The 18,045-nt window shown below is 43.2% G+C and overlaps 1 protein-coding gene across 1 annotated transcript; it reads left to right on the top strand.

Annotated features, from left to right (window-relative positions):
- The first annotated feature begins 6,958 nt into the window (after positions 1-6,958).
- LOC111398055 (uncharacterized protein Mb2253c-like) lies at positions 6,959-7,441 on the top strand. The gene has a single exon (XM_023025010.1). The coding sequence runs from the start codon at positions 6,959-6,961 to the stop codon at positions 7,439-7,441; it is 483 nt and encodes a 160-aa protein (XP_022880778.1).
- The last annotated feature ends 10,604 nt before the right edge of the window (positions 7,442-18,045 follow it).

An 18,045-nucleotide genomic window follows, 5' to 3' on the forward strand; every position in this document is an offset into this window, starting at 1 on the left:
AATATGATTGATCCCTGACTATAGTTTCTTGTTGACCACACGATCTGTACGAATCAGACTATCTAGTCCTTTTAACCCTGGCTCTTGTAGCATAAAAAAACAAATAATAAAAACAACTGCATACATTGAGACATGCACGAGACGTGTTCATGAACGGTTTAAATTATAAATAAATATGTGGAAATTACACAAAGCCATATTTTAACTATTCAAAATTCCTAAACCAGATGGGAAGTTTGACATTTCAAAATTCGGTTTTTTTTAATTATTTAAATAAACTAAAAAAAAAAAAAACCCTACCCACAACCCAAACGCAACCCCCATCTGTTCCCTCTCCTTCGCTCGTCTCTCTCTACCCTCCACTCTCAACCTGAGAGTGTCGTCGTCGAACTGAAGCTACTCGAAGCCACCGGACTGAAGGCACTATTATCCATCGTCGCTATCAATCACTGTAAATGGCGAACCCATCGCTAACGGCGCTTGAGTTTGCTGCCTACACAGACGATCAGAAATTGGGCCACGTGCAGCGAGGTGGTGGTTGTGATGTGGTGGTATTGTGCGTGTACTGTGGGCGGTGGTTGTGTGTGGTGATACGAGTGGTAGCAGTTGTTGATACGGGCGGCGGGCTGGTGGTGTTCGTGGGGGTGGTGCAGTGGTTGTGGTGATTTTGGTTGTGCTGGTGGTGGTGTTGTGTGGTACGATGGTCGTGGCGGTAGAGACAGTGGTCGTGGTAGTGGGTGCGGCGGTGACGGTGAGCTGTTGGTGGTTGTGGTCTCGAATGTGTTGATTTGTTTTTGGTCGTGGTGTTTGATGTAGGGTAATGGTAGTGCCGGCAGCGGTGTTGGAGGGTGATTGTTTGGTGGTGGTCACAGATTAATTTGCTAATTGTGACCATTAAATTGGTTAATATGTGACTAATAAATAATACATGATCAATAAGATAAATTGTGACCTAAAAAATTAATAATTTGTGACCTATAGTATTTATGATCTATGACCTATAAATAAATTATAATGTATAAATTTTTGATTTGTGACCAATGAACAAACTGTGACCTATAAAATTTTTGAATTGTGACCGTAAAATAATTTGTGACATAAAATTTTTGATTTGTGACTAAAAAATAATAAGTGATGAATTAAATCGTTAATTTGTGACCTAAAAAAATAATAATTTGTGACCTATAGTATTTAAGATCCGTGACCTATAAATAAATTGTAACGTATAAATTTTCGATTTATGACCAATGAACAAACTATGACTTATAAATTTTTTGAATTGTGACCGTAAAATAATTTGTGACATAAAATTTTTGATTTGTAACCAAAAAATAATAAGTGATGAATTAAATCGTTAATTTGTGACCAAATTATATAAATCTGTGACTTAAATATATTAAATTACTAAATTAATTATTTAAATTATAAATAATTTTTAATAAAAATCTGATTTTTGAAACTTGTTTTCTTGTTTTTGAAATGTGCCATAATCAATTTCTTAGTTATGAAATTTTCCCAATAAATATTATGAGAGAAAGTATTTCTTATTATTATTATTATTATTATTATTATTATTATTATTATTATTATTATTATTATTATTTAAATATTTAATTTGCAATTTTATTACTATTTGTAATGAGTAACGACTCTATACAATATGAGCCTGTTTAGTAGTGATTTTGAGAATTGATTTTTTGATCGTTAGAAGAAAAGTGGGGCCCACCTATAAGAGAAGAATTCAAATATGACGGTTGGAATAATGAAATAACGGCCAAAAAATCAATTTTTTTGAGGAAAAAAATCACTCCCAAACAGGTTTTTAACCGTTATGGTTTTAGCGGAATTTGGACTTGGAGTCGCCACCCAGAAGTACCTATGCTCAGGTTTCCCCTCCTCTCTCTAACGCACTCGCTCTCATGCATTTGAAACCCATTTAATCATTTATGGGTATACTTGTATCCTTTGTTTATGATTATGTGAAGTTAGAAGTTAGAAATGTATTAAATGTTACGCCCCTAACTAAGCTAGCCACTCCCACTTTGGCACTAAAATCACTTCGTCGAGAAAGTCACATCACTCTCCGAAACTCCACGTGTCTACCCAAAGTGGTTCCGGAGAGATGCCAACCACTTCGGCACAAAGTCACATCACTCTCCGAAGCTCCACGTGTCCACTCGAAATGGTTCCAGAGCGATGCCAATTCCTGACGACCTCAACATGACGCGCTGCAAGGTGAATAGATCCAATGAAGCAAACAAAGTGTCCCTCAACGTCGAAGCGTTGAAGGGCCCGAAGTACTCCCTTAACAGATCCCTCTGCCACCACTGTCAGAAAGATATCTGTCAGGATCTTGACGTGATGTCTCCATAGATTTAGTTGACATGACACATCAACTTTATGTTAACTCAACTCAGAAGAACTAATTACCCGCCCATGCTATACTCGGATGAGTGACGCCTATGAGCAGACGCCTTACACAGTCAGATGCATACACGTGTCCCACATCCAACAGTGCTCTACACCTATAAATATCCAAGGTTTGGCAAGAGACAAAGGTAATAAAAATTCTTATGACTTAGCTCTCCACACTAAGAAACATATATTCTCCTCCCCACTCTCTTGCACCACTAGAGCACTATTCCGATCACCCAACGCTGACTTGACCGTCGGAGTGTATGCGGCCGCTACAATCACCACTGGTCCCGACCGTGTACTTCTAATCATGCGTTGTTGTGCGCAGGTAGGATTATGTGGAGTAGCTACCCGTTAGCCACGTAGAGGGTCTTAATATCGAAGTTAACAGATTGACGCCATCTGTGGGAAACTTCCTGTCCAAAAGTGCCACATTTTCCACTGGAAAAATCCACCGGTAAACCATTGACTTACCTTGAAAATGGCATGTTCTTGAGAGCAGAACGGTCAATTTACAATCCCATCTCTAAACACCCTTGAAAAAGGAGTGGACAAGATGAGTTATAGTAATGAAGATGCAAATTTTGAAGGGCACAGGGATGCCTCTGAAGAATAGGTAATTAGAACCAATGTCACGCATCAGAGACCCCATCACCGGCGTCACCGAGGCAATAGAACAGCAGCACTCACTGAAAGAATGACTCAAATAGCTGCTAGAATGAGGGACATTGCTGCTCAGAACGTCGTGATGTGTGAGTTCTTTATGCAGGCCCGAGGTCATCAGGGCTTCCAAATGCATCAAGAGCCATGTCCAGCCCAAGAAATTCTTGCACCTCATGGCCTAGGTCATTTGAGTCAGCGCCGGGAACACCCCTTTGAAAGAGAAGTGGGTGTTGATGTCACATCCTACGCATAGGGGAGCCAACCGGCTGAATCACCGCTAGGAGAGAACTTCCCACCAAAATACGAGCCCTAAAGGTCTGTCAGTGTCTTCGACAGAATATGGCAGAACCTTAGTAATAGGGCCCGCTCCTTGCAAAGATTAGTTCAACAAGAGCAGGAACAAGGATAAGTACATCCTCCGCCTATAAATAGGCGCGAGAGGAGAAACCTAGTGGATTGGAGTAGTTGGGAAGAGGCACCCCCACTTCCCCAAAAATGCATCAGAAGGGGAACGCTCTGAAGGGCCATGCCGCTTCTACAAAATTGATGATGATGATGACAACCTTCCTTTCTCTAGAGAAATTCGAAGCTTCCCAATGCCTGCAAACTTTATGCTCCCTAAAATCCCAAAGTATGAAGGAAAGGGGGACCCATAGAAATACATGACGCATATGAGCCTCAAAGGAGCCTCGCCGGCACTAAAATGTAGAGCCTTCCATCTAACCCTCACCGGAGCTGCTAAAGTGTGGTACAATAGAATACCACCCATGAGCATCAGAAGTTGGCTGGACTTAAAGAATGCATTTCTGAACCAATACCTCTCACGAAGAGAAGGGGAGGCCCCAATACAACGCCTACAAGATATGAGGCAAGCTCCTGACGAGACTTTGAAAAGCTATCTCACCAGATTCACTGTTGAAATCATGTATTGTGAGCAAGTCACTGACCAGGAGGCCCTTTCAGCCTTGAAATGTGGCCTCAACATAAACACACTATTCTAGAGGGATGTACGCAGTAAAAATCCCACCACCTATGATAAACTGGTAGAAATAATGAGGGTCGAGATCGTCAATGAAGAGATGATTGACCATCAAAATCGTGCAGTGCAGGGATTCCCTCCACCTCAAAGGCAGGTAGGTCGAAGAACAGCAGCCTACCTCATCACCCAGCAATGGACCCAAGTAGGACACACAATAGCTCCCAAGTCCGGACAAGCGTTGGCTTCCGCCATGCTTGAGTAGTGCCAGTGCTAGCATACGAAAATTCTCATGCTGAAGCAGGACCATCTGGAGGAACAAACCATCGAAAGAAGAAGAAGCGATCAAACAGGCCCCTGGAAAAGGCAAGGTTCTGCACCTTTCACCAACTTCACGGACACGACACCAGTGAATGTAGGGATGCTCCTCGATCCTCGAATTGGAGTAATCCACGCTCCTCGGGAAGGAGTGAATACACCCACAGGCCCACCTCCTCGAATAGGGAAGAGAGGCGATATAAAGACCAATCACCCCGGAGGAGAGAATCCAGAGATAGAGGAGAATCCAGGCATAGGGACCAATCCCTATCTGGAGCCAAGTTATCAGGGAAATTGACACAATCATTGGAGGACCTCACATCAGGGACAACACTAGGAACGCCAGAGGAATTACATAAAGGAAGCAAAGGATCCACCAATGATTACTTACATCGTCAACCAGACCCAAGAGGCTAACAGGATGGCCCCAATCACTTTCTCTCAAGAAGATGCACAAGGAGTTCACCACTCCCCTTGTGATGCGTTAGTGGTAAGAGCCGTAGTGGCTAGAAACGGACTCAAACGCATGCTTGTCGACAATAGCAGCTATGTGAATATACTGTTCGAATCCACCTTTGATAAAATGCAGATTGAACATGGGTTGATCCTCATGACCGACCCACTATTTGGATTTACTGGTGAAAACATCGTCCCACGAGGCGAATTACTCTACCTGTCGAGATAGGGTCAGCCCCCTAGTGGGCCACCACTTCATGGAATTCCTGGTGGTGGACCACAGGTCAGCTTACCATGGAGTATTGGGCCGACCAACATTGAAAGATCTTTGGGTAGTCACCTCTATCCATTACTTGTGTATGAAGTTCCCAACTGAGCATGTGATTACTACAGTGTGAGGTGACCAAATGGGCTCAAGGGCATGTTACCTCAATTCTCTACAAAAATCCGAGCCCCTCACTGTTAATGTTATTATAACAGATGCCGACAATGAACCCGACATGGACATTGAAATGCTCGACGCCCCTGAACAAGGGCACACCTCTGAACAGGAGGAAGACGTCGACATGATGGAGGCCCCTGAAGAAGGACACCCTCTTGATGAGTTGGACCCTCGAATTATCGAGTCTGAACCGAATGCGACTCCAATGGAAGAGCTAAAAACTTTCTCCGTCAACCCTGAAGACCCAACTCAGGTTTTGCAGATAGGGAAAGCACTACCCCTCAGGATGAAAGAAGAAATGATGAACTTCCTGAAAAGGAACCTGGATGTCTTCGCCTGGAAGCACGAAGATATGGTGGGAATGGACCCAAAAATCAGTTGCCATCACCTTAACATCAACTCCTCTTGCGCCCCACATCGGCAGAAAAGACGAGCCCTCAACACAGAGCTATATGAGGGGCTCAAAGAAGAAATCGATAAACTCAGTTGTAGTGGCTTCATTAGGGAATCTATCTACCCGAAGTGGATATCCAACTCAGCCCTCGTAAAGAACCCAGCGAAAATGGAGGGTATGTGTAGACTTCACAAATCTGAACAAGGCATGTCCTAAGGATAACTTCCCTCTCCCAATGATAGACCAACTGGTGGACTCCACTGCTGGGCATGAGCTCTTGAGTTTCATGGATGTATACTCAGGGTACAACCAAATACCCATGTTCGGACCTGATGAGGAATCCACATCGTTCATCACAAACAGAGGATTGTACTGCTATAAGTTGATGCCCTTCGGATTGAAAAATGCCGAAGTCACATATCAGAGGCTGGTCAACATGAAGTTTGTATAACTCATTGGCAAAACTATGGAAGTCTACGTGGACGACGTGCTAGTTAAAAGCCTCCAGGTGAAAGGACACGTAAGTCACCTAGACTGGACCTTTCGAATTCTTAGAAAGTATAAAATGAAATTGAACCCCCCTCAAGTGCACCTTCGGTGTATCTTCGGGTTAGTTTCTAGGATATATTGTGAACCAAAGAGGAATCAAGCCGAATCCGAAAAAGATAAGGGCCCTACTAGAATGAGGTCACCTCAGAAGCCAAAGGAAGTACAAAGCCTGAATGACCGAATAGCTGCACTCAGTCGCTTCATTTTCAGGGTCACTGACAAGAGCCTACCTTTCTTTAAAGTCTTGAAGTAAGGAAAGAAATTTCAATGGACAAGCGAATGCGAGGAAGCCTTCCAAGCGCTGAAGAAGCACCTGGGAGAGGCACCCCTACTATCCAAGCCTCAACCACAAGAGCCACTACTGCTGTACTTGAAAGTCTTAGACAAGGCTATCAGCGCAATCCTTGTCAGAGAGGAAAACAAGCATCAACTACCAGTGTATTATATTAGCAAGGCACTGCTCCCAGCAGAAGCACGCTACCCAGATATGGAGAAACTCACACTTTTCCTAGTTACAACATTGAGGAAACTGGGGCCATATTTCCTAGCCCATTCTATTTAAGTTCTCACCAACTTTCCCTTGAAACAAGTATTGCAAAGAACAGACGCTTCGGGCCGTTTGCTAAAATGGCCAATCCAGCTCAGCGAGTTCGACCTGCTTTTTCAACCTCGGAGTGCCATCAAGGGCCAAGCCCTTGTAGATTTTGTAACAGAGTTTGCCAAAGCCCCATAAATGACAGCAACAATGGAACCAGTCGAGCCCCCAACATGGAGCTTATTTGTGGATGGATCGTCAGGAGAGACTGGTTCCGGAGCAGGAGTTGTTTTGGAAAGTCTAGAGGGTCACAAGCTAAACTGCACTGTCAGGTTTAGCTTCAAAGCTTCGAACAATGCTGCAGAATATGAGGCCCTCCTAGCGGGCCTTAGACTAGCAAAAGAAGTGCAAGTGAAAAGGCTCTTAGTAAGTAGCGACTCGCAGCTTGTGGTAAGTCAAGTCAACGAAAAGTTTGCAACCAAAGACAGTGGCATGGCTGCATATCTGAAATTGGTTATGAACCTGGTCCCTCACTTCGAGAGATTCGAACTGGTTCAAGTCTTACGCCTCAAAAATACACACACCGACACCTTGTCCAAGTTGGCCAGCAGCAGGGATTCGAAGTTGCTAAAAATTGTCTCAATTGAACGCCTGCCGAAGCCTTCCATCTCTGGAGGCGAAGAGGTACTATAGATTGAGGCACCCCACTTTGGATACAATCCATCGTAGCCTACCTCAAAGATCAATCGCTGTTAGCCTCAAAAAGTGAGGCGAAGAAATTGAGAAGGAGCTGCTCACTTTGTTTTCCAGGACGATGTGCTCTACAAAAGGGGCTTCGCATCGCCACTTCTCCGATGCGTGGAAGGGGAAGAAGCCATGTACATACTTAGGGAGATCCATGAGGGAGTCTGCGATAACCACTCCGGAGGAATAGCTCTGGCATACAAAGATCTTCGACAAGGTTCTTTCTGGCCAACCCTGAAAAGGGACTCTTGCCAATTTGTTAAAAAATGTGACAAGTGCCAACATTTTTCAAACATTCAAATGCACCCTCCTCAAAGCTTCTTCGTGGTCACCAGCTCGTGGCTGTTCGCTAAGTGGGGGCATAAACTTCATTGGCCCGCTACCAAAAGGAAGAGGGAGTGCTACTTTTGCTATTGTTGCCATTGCACCAAGTGGGTGGAATCTGAACCTCTAGCAAAAATCACTGAAGCGAACACCACAAAGTTCGTATGGAAAAATATCATTTGCAGGTTTGGTATTCCCCACTCTCTAGTGTTTGATAACGACAGGGGGTTCGACAACAAAAAGATGCGAGACTTGTGTGACGAACTCAGCATAAAGGACTTCTCAACACCTCATCACCCCCAAGCAAATGGGCAAGTTGAGGCAGTAAACAAAACTATCAAGCATACCCTGAAAAAGAAGCTTGATGCCTCAAAAGGGACGTGGGTCGATGAACTTTCCCATGTCCTCTGGGCCATTCGAACAACCAGCCGAACTGCAACAGGTGAGACACCCTTCTCCATGACCTGCGGATCCGAAGCCATGAGTCCTATCGAGGTGGGTGTCCCCTCCCATCGTTGGATACATTTCACTGAGATTGTCAACGACAAAGCTTGAGTGCACGAACTTCACCTCCTTGAAGAAAGGAAGGATTCATCTCAAATAAAATTGGCAAAGTATCAAAGAAAGATGACCCGTTATTACAACTCTAAGGTCAGAAATCGAACTCTTCTTCTGGGAGACCTCGTCCTTAGAGGGGTCTTCCAATCATCAAAGCTGACTGGTTCCGAAGTGTTTGGATCGAACTGGGAAGGTCCTTATCGCATCCGTAAAGAGTTTCGATCGGGCACTTATGAAATAGAAGACATGACAGGAAAGGTACTGCCTCATCAGTGGAACATTGAACACTTGAAAAAATACTATCAGTGAAGTGTATGTTCTAATCCAATCTCCATATTATTCAGTCTATTGAAACATTCCTATCTTGCTAAGTGCTAGAATTGCCTTAGTAAAATATAATGTAACGACTCAATCATCCACTCTGTTATATGGGTTAATCAATTGGTGCATTAGTTCTTCAGTAGATTTTATGTGTCAATCTTTGTCATCAATTGGTCACTTAGGTAATTGATGCTTAATGTTTTTGTCCATTATTCATCAAGATAGAAACAGTTCGACATAAAAGTAAAACAAGAAAAAGCAACAACACTTGGGAAAACTTTGATCTCATTAATATAAAACAAGTTACAAAATGAGGGCCGAAGCCATTACAGTGTATTCCTATTCTACTTAGGGGGCTTCGGTCCCAGCATCCGACTCGACCTCTGGAGGGTCTTCAGTAGCTTCCTCGAAGGCCCTGTCAGATCGATCCCTGGCAGGCCCATCGAACTTCGCTTCCAAAGAAGTTAAGTCCAGAGTAGGGTGGACCTCCCTTAGGCGATCCAACATTACCTGGGCATTCCATAAGGCCTAGAAGTTAGCAAAGTCATGGTACAGCGGATGCTCTTCAAAGTGATCGATGAGGCTCCCCTGCCGCCTTCACCTCGACCTTCAGAGATTCGATCTCCTCGGCCTGGGCCTCTGCCCGTTGCCTCAACTCGGCCTTCTCTTTGTTGGAGGCCTCTAGAGCTTCAGTGGCGAGCCGGTAGTGCTCATTAGCATGATCAATCCTCCTTGTCATAGCAGCCACCTGGTACTCCACTTCATGTAGCTCCTTCTTCAGCCTCTCTACCTCTGATTTGAACCTCGCCAGCCGGCCCTCCGCTTCTTACCTCGCCTCTTCCGCCTTCGAGGCCTTTGCCTGGGTGGCTCGTACCGTATCCCCGTAGTGCATCACCTCCTCCAGGCGCTTAGCCAGATCCTCCCTCCTGGCGTCGAGGTCCTTGACGACCAAGCTTTGAAGTTGAACACTCGTGCTCAGAGCCCGGGCGATGCAAGCACTGATGGTAGCTACCAGGTCTTCGACGATGGAGGAGGCTGTGTGGTTGTTATGGACCAAGGCAACAACCGTCGTCTCTAGATGTAAGGCCTCTAACACCTCCCTCACCAGCTCCTTTTTATTGGTAGCCAGGAAGTCAACCTCCTTTTCTGGGCAAGCCCTTTTTCTCCTTTATTGCCCCGACACTTGAGTGGCGAGGATGGCAGCAATCGGGGGGCGGTCAGGGTAGAAGCAGGGGCCGCCGTCCTCTCCTTTATAGCCATCTCGGTGGAAATTGTTGTTTGACAAAGGACCAGGGCAGCCCTTACCACTGTGGCCCCCTTCAACGAACTGGCAGCCCTCTTCCACTTTCTCTGGAGAGCCACCTCTGGATCCTCCTCCGCCTCATCCTCCTCCTCTGCTGTAGGCTGGAGCTGCTTGCTTGCAGCCACTAGGTCCTCCGTTTGCTTCTTATAAACAGAGGATAAGGTCTTCAGAGCCCTTGCCTCGGTCATCATCTGTTGGATAGTTTTGAAGTCGGGCCTCACCAGCCTCTTCTTGTTAAAATCATCTATAGTAAAAAAAACTGGATTAGCATAAGTACAATGAGTTCGAAAACAAATTACAATAGGTGCACTCCAGATAGTTACCTTGGAAGGCCATCAGCTCGTGCGTAATGAAGTGCTTGTTCTTCTTGATTAACTCGTGGTAGGATCTCCTCTTCAGTGGGAGCGGATAAACAATGCAAATTATATCAAACGCCTTAGTGGATATCTCACACCAAGGAAGAGTGCATGCAAATAACAAACACAGGTTAGGAACCAAACAGAAGCTCGAAAGAAATTCAAACACAGGGCATCAGCACTCACTAAGCGATGAATACTTATTTAGAACTGTGAGGGGCGCCAGGACCACCCTCCATCGTGTCCCACCTTCCGAACGCCCAGCACCACGATGTCTTCTAGTCCTTTATTCAGCTTGGCATGTCTAGGACAAATGGAGTGTGGGCCCTTCATGAGGTTAAGTAATACCACCCTTTAGTCTTATCCTCCCCGGCCAGTACTTTGGGGATGTAGAGGGCCTGGAATGCCGAAAAGGGCATCTCCTCCCTAAGAGACGCCTCCTTCCACAACATTTATGAGCCCACCATCTAGCTCCAGGAGTTCGGGTTTAATTGGGTCGGAGCTAACCCATATGACCTAAGGACACACCGGAAGAAAGGGTGGATAGACAACCTAAGTCCAACCCCAAAGAGCACTTCGCTCACAGTTACACAACCCAACCTAGGGTAACAGGCTCGCTCATCGGGCTCCGACAATATAAGGTCTACACTATCAGGGATCCTATACTTTGCTTTAAGTCTACCCAGGTCGGCCTCTCTTAACTTCGATGGGTAGTCAAAAGCCTCCCAATGTTTTGACATATCTACTGGGCTAGCAGGCCTCCGCCAGATGTTCTCCCCCCTATTATAGCCTCAGCCACCTCACCGGACATCGCCAATATAGGCTCATCCCCTAGAACTACGTCCAGTTCCCTCCTCGAAGCGTTACTACTCTCAGAAGCCATTAGAATTCAAAAATAATGCGAAGAACTGGAAAAATACTTACTGAAATGAATGGGTTGAGGTCTTCTATGGTCGAAAAATAAGAGATGACCCTCAGTACTCGTCGAAAACTGAGAATATCACCGAAAAACGCTCGAAACTCATCGAAAATTGACAACAAATTTGAGAGTAATACGGATTCTGAGTTTGCAAAGGTGAAAACGTCTTAATGGCACTAAATACCCTTTTTATAAGAAACCCCAGATGATCCCCACCGTTGAATTCGAATGATGTCCATCCAAACCGTTCATCTCGTCACAAATCTAAATTGTTGAAATGAAACGCTAGATTTGATCAACGCTCAAGATCTTATGATGCCCCTCACGCACACATAAAACGCATCGCCTCGAACATGTAACAGCCATCAGCAATAAGTAGCTGCAGCAACCCTTTTTCTGGGGATGGGCATCACATCCAACTGTCGCCTTGAAAATACGCGACAGCTGTTATATCGATTAGCGTCATAATAAGGCACTTCAAATCAGAGATAATCCCTCCCAATTCATCTCGGATGAATGCACTCTCCAGCTTCAAAAGCTTCGGCGCCATTGACGCGGATTTCCCTATGGTTAACTGCCTCGGTTGCTCAACTCCTCAGCTTTGAAAGGCGTTAGCCATCACCCAATGCGTCGTCCCCTGTAGGTCAGCGCACTGTTGGCAGATGAGCCCTTCATCCAATCTCAAAAGCTTCGACGTCACTGACGCGAAGTCCTCTATGGGTCACAGCCTCGGTCGCAAGACTCCTCAGCTTTAAAAGGCGTTAGCCATCTCTCAAAGTGTCGTCCCATGTGGGTCAGCACACCGGTGACAGATGATCTCTTCACCCAACTTTGCAAGCTTTGGCGCAACCGAGAGAACGCCCTATCCACATCCTCTGTCATCACTTCGTCTCAGCCAATAGCTATCCAGCACATCTTACTTCATTTTTTTTACAACAGCGCTTTGTTAGAATCCACAAAACTTAGGCCGACATATACAGTCAGGAAAACAAGTCCATCCATGATATGAATATTCATGCCTGAACATGAGGGGACCACTGTTACGTCCCTAACTAACCCAGCCACTTCCACTTCGGCACTAAAACCACTTCGTTGAAAAAGTCACATCACTCTCCGAAGCTCCACGCGTCCACCCGAAGTGGCTCCGGAGCGATGCCAATTCCTGACGACCTCAACATGACATGCTGCAAGGTGAATAGATTCACTGAAGCAACCAAAGTGTCCTCAACACCGAAGCGTTGAAGGGCCCGAGGCACTCCCTTGACAGATCCCTCTACCGTCATTGTCAGAAAGATCATTTAGGATATTGACGTGACGTCTCCATAGATCTAGTTGACATGACACATCAACTTTATGTCAACTCAAATCAGAAGAACTAATTACCCGCCTATGCTAGACGCGACTGAGTGACGCTGATAAGTGTGTTTTTGCACGCTTATTTAGGTCACAAACATGACTTAATTACGAATAAAATGATTAAATTGTGACTTAATTTCGTTACATTTGTGAATTGTAGGTAACACCGATGAACATGGTGAAATACACGAGAAAAGACGCAAAAAAGGACTAAAATGACATAAAGTGAAAGTTCAAGGACCAAAGTGCAATTACCCAAAAAGTTGACCCGTTGAACAAATCAAGAAATTGAGTTTGCCAAATACAAATTGATGACATTTTGGGATGATGGAATGTGAATAATGAAGAAAAGATGCAAAGAAGTGGAAGATTCAAGTAAAAGGACCAATTTGCAGGAAATGAAAGTTTAATTCTACCATGCGATCGCATGGTAGAAATGTCGTGCGGCCGCACGAAGTGATGCAGGGAATTCAATTGGAAATAGAGAATAACCATGTGGTCACACGGATTAAAACCATGTAGTCGCATGGTACATTTTCGGCACGATTTTTTTCTTTCCTTATACAATTGAAACACCTTTGGTAACCTAATTTTCCACGGGATATAAATATCAAAAACATTCCAGAGACGCCCATAACGTAATTGGAGGCCGAAAAACACTTCTTGGAGAGGATTTGAGCACAAGAACAAAGATTGACACGAAGAACTTCAAGATTTATTCAAGATTTCATAACCCGGTGATTTTTTATTCAAAATATGATGTATTTTGTTATTTTAATCATGCTAGGCTAGATTTTTATTATGCTAGGAGATCGATGTACCATGTGATTTGAATTTTAATATTCTCGTTTTGCAATTTGATGTTAAGACACAATTTTTATTATTTTGAATGATTTATATGCAATTAATGTTTCCGCAATTAAGGGCTCGTAATTGTGTGAATTTAAGTGATTTATTCTTGCATTAGAGAGAATTGGAATAGATTTGACATAATATAAATCATCGTAGGGTCCGATAGTGGATAGAAATATATGGCTATGCCCTACGTGAATCTTTAAATGTTCATAAAACCGCATGCATTTTTACATATGCTCTTGTCATAGAAATATAGACCGGTGGTACGTAGAAATAGGTTTGATACATCTCGAGAGAGAGTATTGGATAGACTTAGGAACATTGATTCGTCAAAATTGAAATGTGTTGTCATATTGTGAAACTAGGGTTTAAAGTGATAATTGCATGGGAATTCGTGATCCTAGCGTATTTCATTCCTAATAATTATAACAACGTGCGTTCTCAACTTTTAGATTTTATTCTAGAATTTAAAATTTTTGTTTTGCATATTAATTTCAATTTAATCATAAAGACTAGGCGGATGGCACGCTTTCCCAAAGACTAGGCGGTATGGAGACATGCCTATCGAGGTCTTGAATGCTGTTCTGTAAGCCCATAATGCACCGTCCAGCTTTTTAGACCAATCCTTTCTAGATGAGTTCATAGTGACCTCGAGTATTCTCTTCAGCTGCCGATTAGATAACTCAACTTGCCCGCTGGTTTGTGGATGATATGAAGTAGGAATGCGGTGTTTAACGCCATATTTATTTAACAACTGCTCAAACTGGTGATTACAGAAGTGCTTGCCCCCGTCGCTGATTATAGCCCGCGGTGTACCATATCGGGTGAAAATGTATTTCTTCAAGAACCCAATTACTATTTTTGAGTCATTTGTTGGCAGTGCAACTGCTTCCACCCATTTTGATACGTAATCCACTACTACCAAGATATACTGATTTGAGAACGAAAGGGGGAAAGGTCCCATGAAGTTAATTCTCCAAACATCAAATATCTCCACTTCCAAAATGTTATTCAGTGGCATTTCATTCCTCCTCGAGATATTCCCAGTGCGTTGATATCGGTCACACCTCTTGACAAACTCAAATGTGTCTCTAAACAGTGTAGGCCAGTAGAACCCTGATTGTAGAATCTTTGCAGCTGTTTTTGAAGTTTCAAAGTGCCCTGCGTATGCAGATGAATGGCAGTGCTCGAGAATCTCATGTACTTCTTCTTCAAGTATGCATCTCCTTACTATCTGATCAGCCCCTCGCCTATAGAGAATTGGGTCCTCCTAAAAATAATACTTTAATTCAGCGAAGAACTTTTTCCTTTGGTGACTCGAGTAGTCCGGTGGTGGGATGGAACTGGAAAAGTAATTGACGATATCTACATACCAAGGTGCTTCATCTACTCTCAACATCTGCTTATCTGGGAAGATCTCATTGATGTCCACTAATTCTTCTGTATCCCCAGGCTCTAATCGGGATAGGTGATCCGCTACTACATTCTCACTGCCCTTCTTGTCTCGTATCTCGATATCGAATTCTTGCAGTAATAGCACCCAACGAATCAACCTCAGCTTTGCATCATTCTTTTTGAGTAGATACTTCAATGCAGCATGATTTGTATAGACGATGACTTTAGACCCGACAAGGTATGACCTGAATTTGTCGAATGCATATACTACAACCAATAGCTCCTTTTCATTGGTGGCATAATTGATTTGCGCTTCATTTAGAGTCCTACTTGCATAGTTAGTTACGTGAAAGATTTTGTTCCTCCGCTGTCCTAATACTGCACCCACGGCGTGATCACTTGCATCACACATCAATTCAAAAGGGAGTTCCCAGTCTGGTGCCACAATTACTGGTACTGTCGTAAGCTTCTCTTTTAAAGTGTTGAATGCTTCGAGGCATTCTTCATTAAACTCAAAGATTACGTCTTTCATTAGTAGATTGCATAACAATTTAGAGACCTATGAGAAATCTTTTATAAATCTCTTGTAGAACCCCGCATGCCCCAAGAAACTACGAACTCTTTTAACTGATGTAGGCGGTGGTAACTTTTCAATAACTTGAATTTTTGCCATGTCCATCTCAATTCCCTTTTCAGAGATTCGATGCCCGAGTACAATGCCTTCTTGCACCATAAAGTGGCATTTTTCCCAATTTAAAATCAGGTTAGTCTCCTTGCATCTCTGTAAGACCAAATTTAGGTGCTCTATACATTCATTGAATGAAGATCCAAACACTGAGAAGTCGTCCATGAAAACTTCAATAAACCTTTCAATCATATCGGAGAATATTGCCATCATACATCTCTGAAATATGGCTGGAGCGTTGCAAAGACCAAAAGACATCCTATGATATGCAAAAGTACCATAGGGACAGGTGAAAGTGGTCTTCTCCTGATCTTCGGGTACGACAGGTATCTAATTATAGCCCGAGTATCCATCAAGGAAACAGTAATGTGAATGTCCAGCCAATCTTTCTAACATCTGATCAATGAATATGAGGGAAAAATGATCCTTTCATGTGGCTGCATTGAGTTTGCAATAGTCGATGCAAACTCTCCATCCCGTAATTGTTCTGGTGGGAATTAATTCATTCTTCTCATTTTTTACCATCGTGATTCCCCCTTTTTTTGGTACCACTTGAATTGGGCTAATCCATGCACTATCTGAAATTGGGTAAATAATTCCCTCATCCAGTAATTTCAGTATCTCTGCCCTGACCACTTCCTTCATGTTCGGATTTAATCTTCTCTGACCCTCTATACTTGGCTTGTAGTTTTCCTCCATTAGAATTTTATGCATGCACAGAGAAGGGCTGATTCCTTTAATGTCAGCTATTGTCCACCCAATCGTCGTCTTGTTTTCTCTGAGTACCCTGAGTAATTTTTCTTCCTCCACCTCACTAACTGTATTCGAAATGATTACTGGAAGTGTATCTGACTCTCCCAAATATGCATATCTGAGATATGGCAGCAGTTGCTTGAGTAACAAAATTGGTGGCTGCTAAATGGAAGGTAGTGGCTTTATATTTCCCGTCCCTAGTTCCTCGAAGTGCTTCTTTTGGGTGTATGGCGGGTTGGTCTCCAAAAATCTTGCACATGTTTCAACTTCAAGAGACTCTGACTGGACTGATTGGGATTGTGCAATACATGCTTCATAGGCATCAGATGGGCCGTGAAGTAAGAACGTTTCTTATACTGCCTTGTCAATAATATCAACTTGATAACAGCTGTCAAATTCTGCCAGTAATTTCATTGCCTTGAATACATCGAACGATATCTGCTGACACCTATAAGCAGATGCCTCACAACGTCATATGCATATACGTGTCGCACATCCAACGATGCTCTACACCTATAAATATCTAAGGTTTGACAAGAGACAAAGGTAATGAAAGTTCTTATAACTTAGCTCTCCATACTAAGAAACATATATTCTCCTCCCCACTCTCTTGTACCACTAGAGCACTGTTCCGATCACCCAACGCTGATTTGATTGTCGGAGTGTATGCGACCGCCACCACCATCGCTGGTTCCAGTCATGTGCTTTTGAACGTGCGTTGTTGTGCGCAGGGAGGATTACATAGAGTCGCTACCCGTTGGTCACGTAGAGGGTCCAAATATCGAGGTCAACATTAAAGATCCATTGTTGATGCATTTAACGCTGAATCTTCATATTTCAAATTTAATCATATTGATAGGTTTTGGAATTTTTTGCTGTTTAATTTACTATAAAAATATTTTTCTTGAAGGAGGAGAATGTCGCACTGAAGTCCAGGCATCCAAGGCATGGGTCCCTTGGTTTCTGCGTTTCGCCATCGCGGAAAGGGTAGTTGTTGACGCTCATTTTTCTAATGATTTACTTAGGTTTTGTTTGTAACATGCGTTGGTTTTTCTTTAAGTAATTCGCTCAAGTTTTTACGAGAATTTTTTTGTAAAATTTTTTTAAATGTAATTTCATTGGTGATTATTCTATGGAAACTGTGATAGTAAGATTCTGCAGCATTTTCTTTCAAGTTACCCAATATAAATTCGGGGCTTTGGTAGGAATGGCAACGGAGTGGGTCGGGGTTGGAGCAACCTTCCCTGCACCCTGACCTGTTAAGTAATTTCCCGTCCCGTTATCCGTTTAAGGCGGGGTGGGGCAAGATCCTTGCCCCATTTACTATTTTTTTTAATAATTCAATTTATTGCCCCATTTATTAAAATGTGACAATAATATATTTATTAATTTTTTAATTTTACTGATTTATTTTTCAGAGTTAAATTATTCAAATATGCTTGGTAAACTAAAGCTTTATTATTTGTCATATTCTTTAGATAATCTTAATTGTCATTTTTTATTAGAACGAATGAAATTTCTTGGAGTTTTCTATTAAAAGTATTGAATTCTTAAAAAAAATAAAGATTAAATGGGACGAGGCGGGACCATTGTTATTCGTACCCGCTCCGGGGCAAAGTCCCCCATCTCGTCCTCGACCTAAATGCCCAATTAAGCGGGTAATCCCGACCCGTTCGGGGTGAGGCCCCACGAGTATCATGTTTAACGAGTATTTTATGATCAATTTAC

This window comes from Olea europaea, chromosome 7, assembly GCF_002742605.1.
Source record: "Olea europaea var. sylvestris chromosome 7, O_europaea_v1, whole genome shotgun sequence".
NCBI classification, from domain to species: domain Eukaryota; kingdom Viridiplantae; phylum Streptophyta; class Magnoliopsida; order Lamiales; family Oleaceae; genus Olea; species Olea europaea.

What these genes read in the sequence shown, in the direction of transcription:
- LOC111398055 (XM_023025010.1), top strand. Translation starts at nt 6,959, where the DNA reads ATGGAACCAGTCGAGCCCCCAACATGGAGCTTATTTGTGGATGGATCG.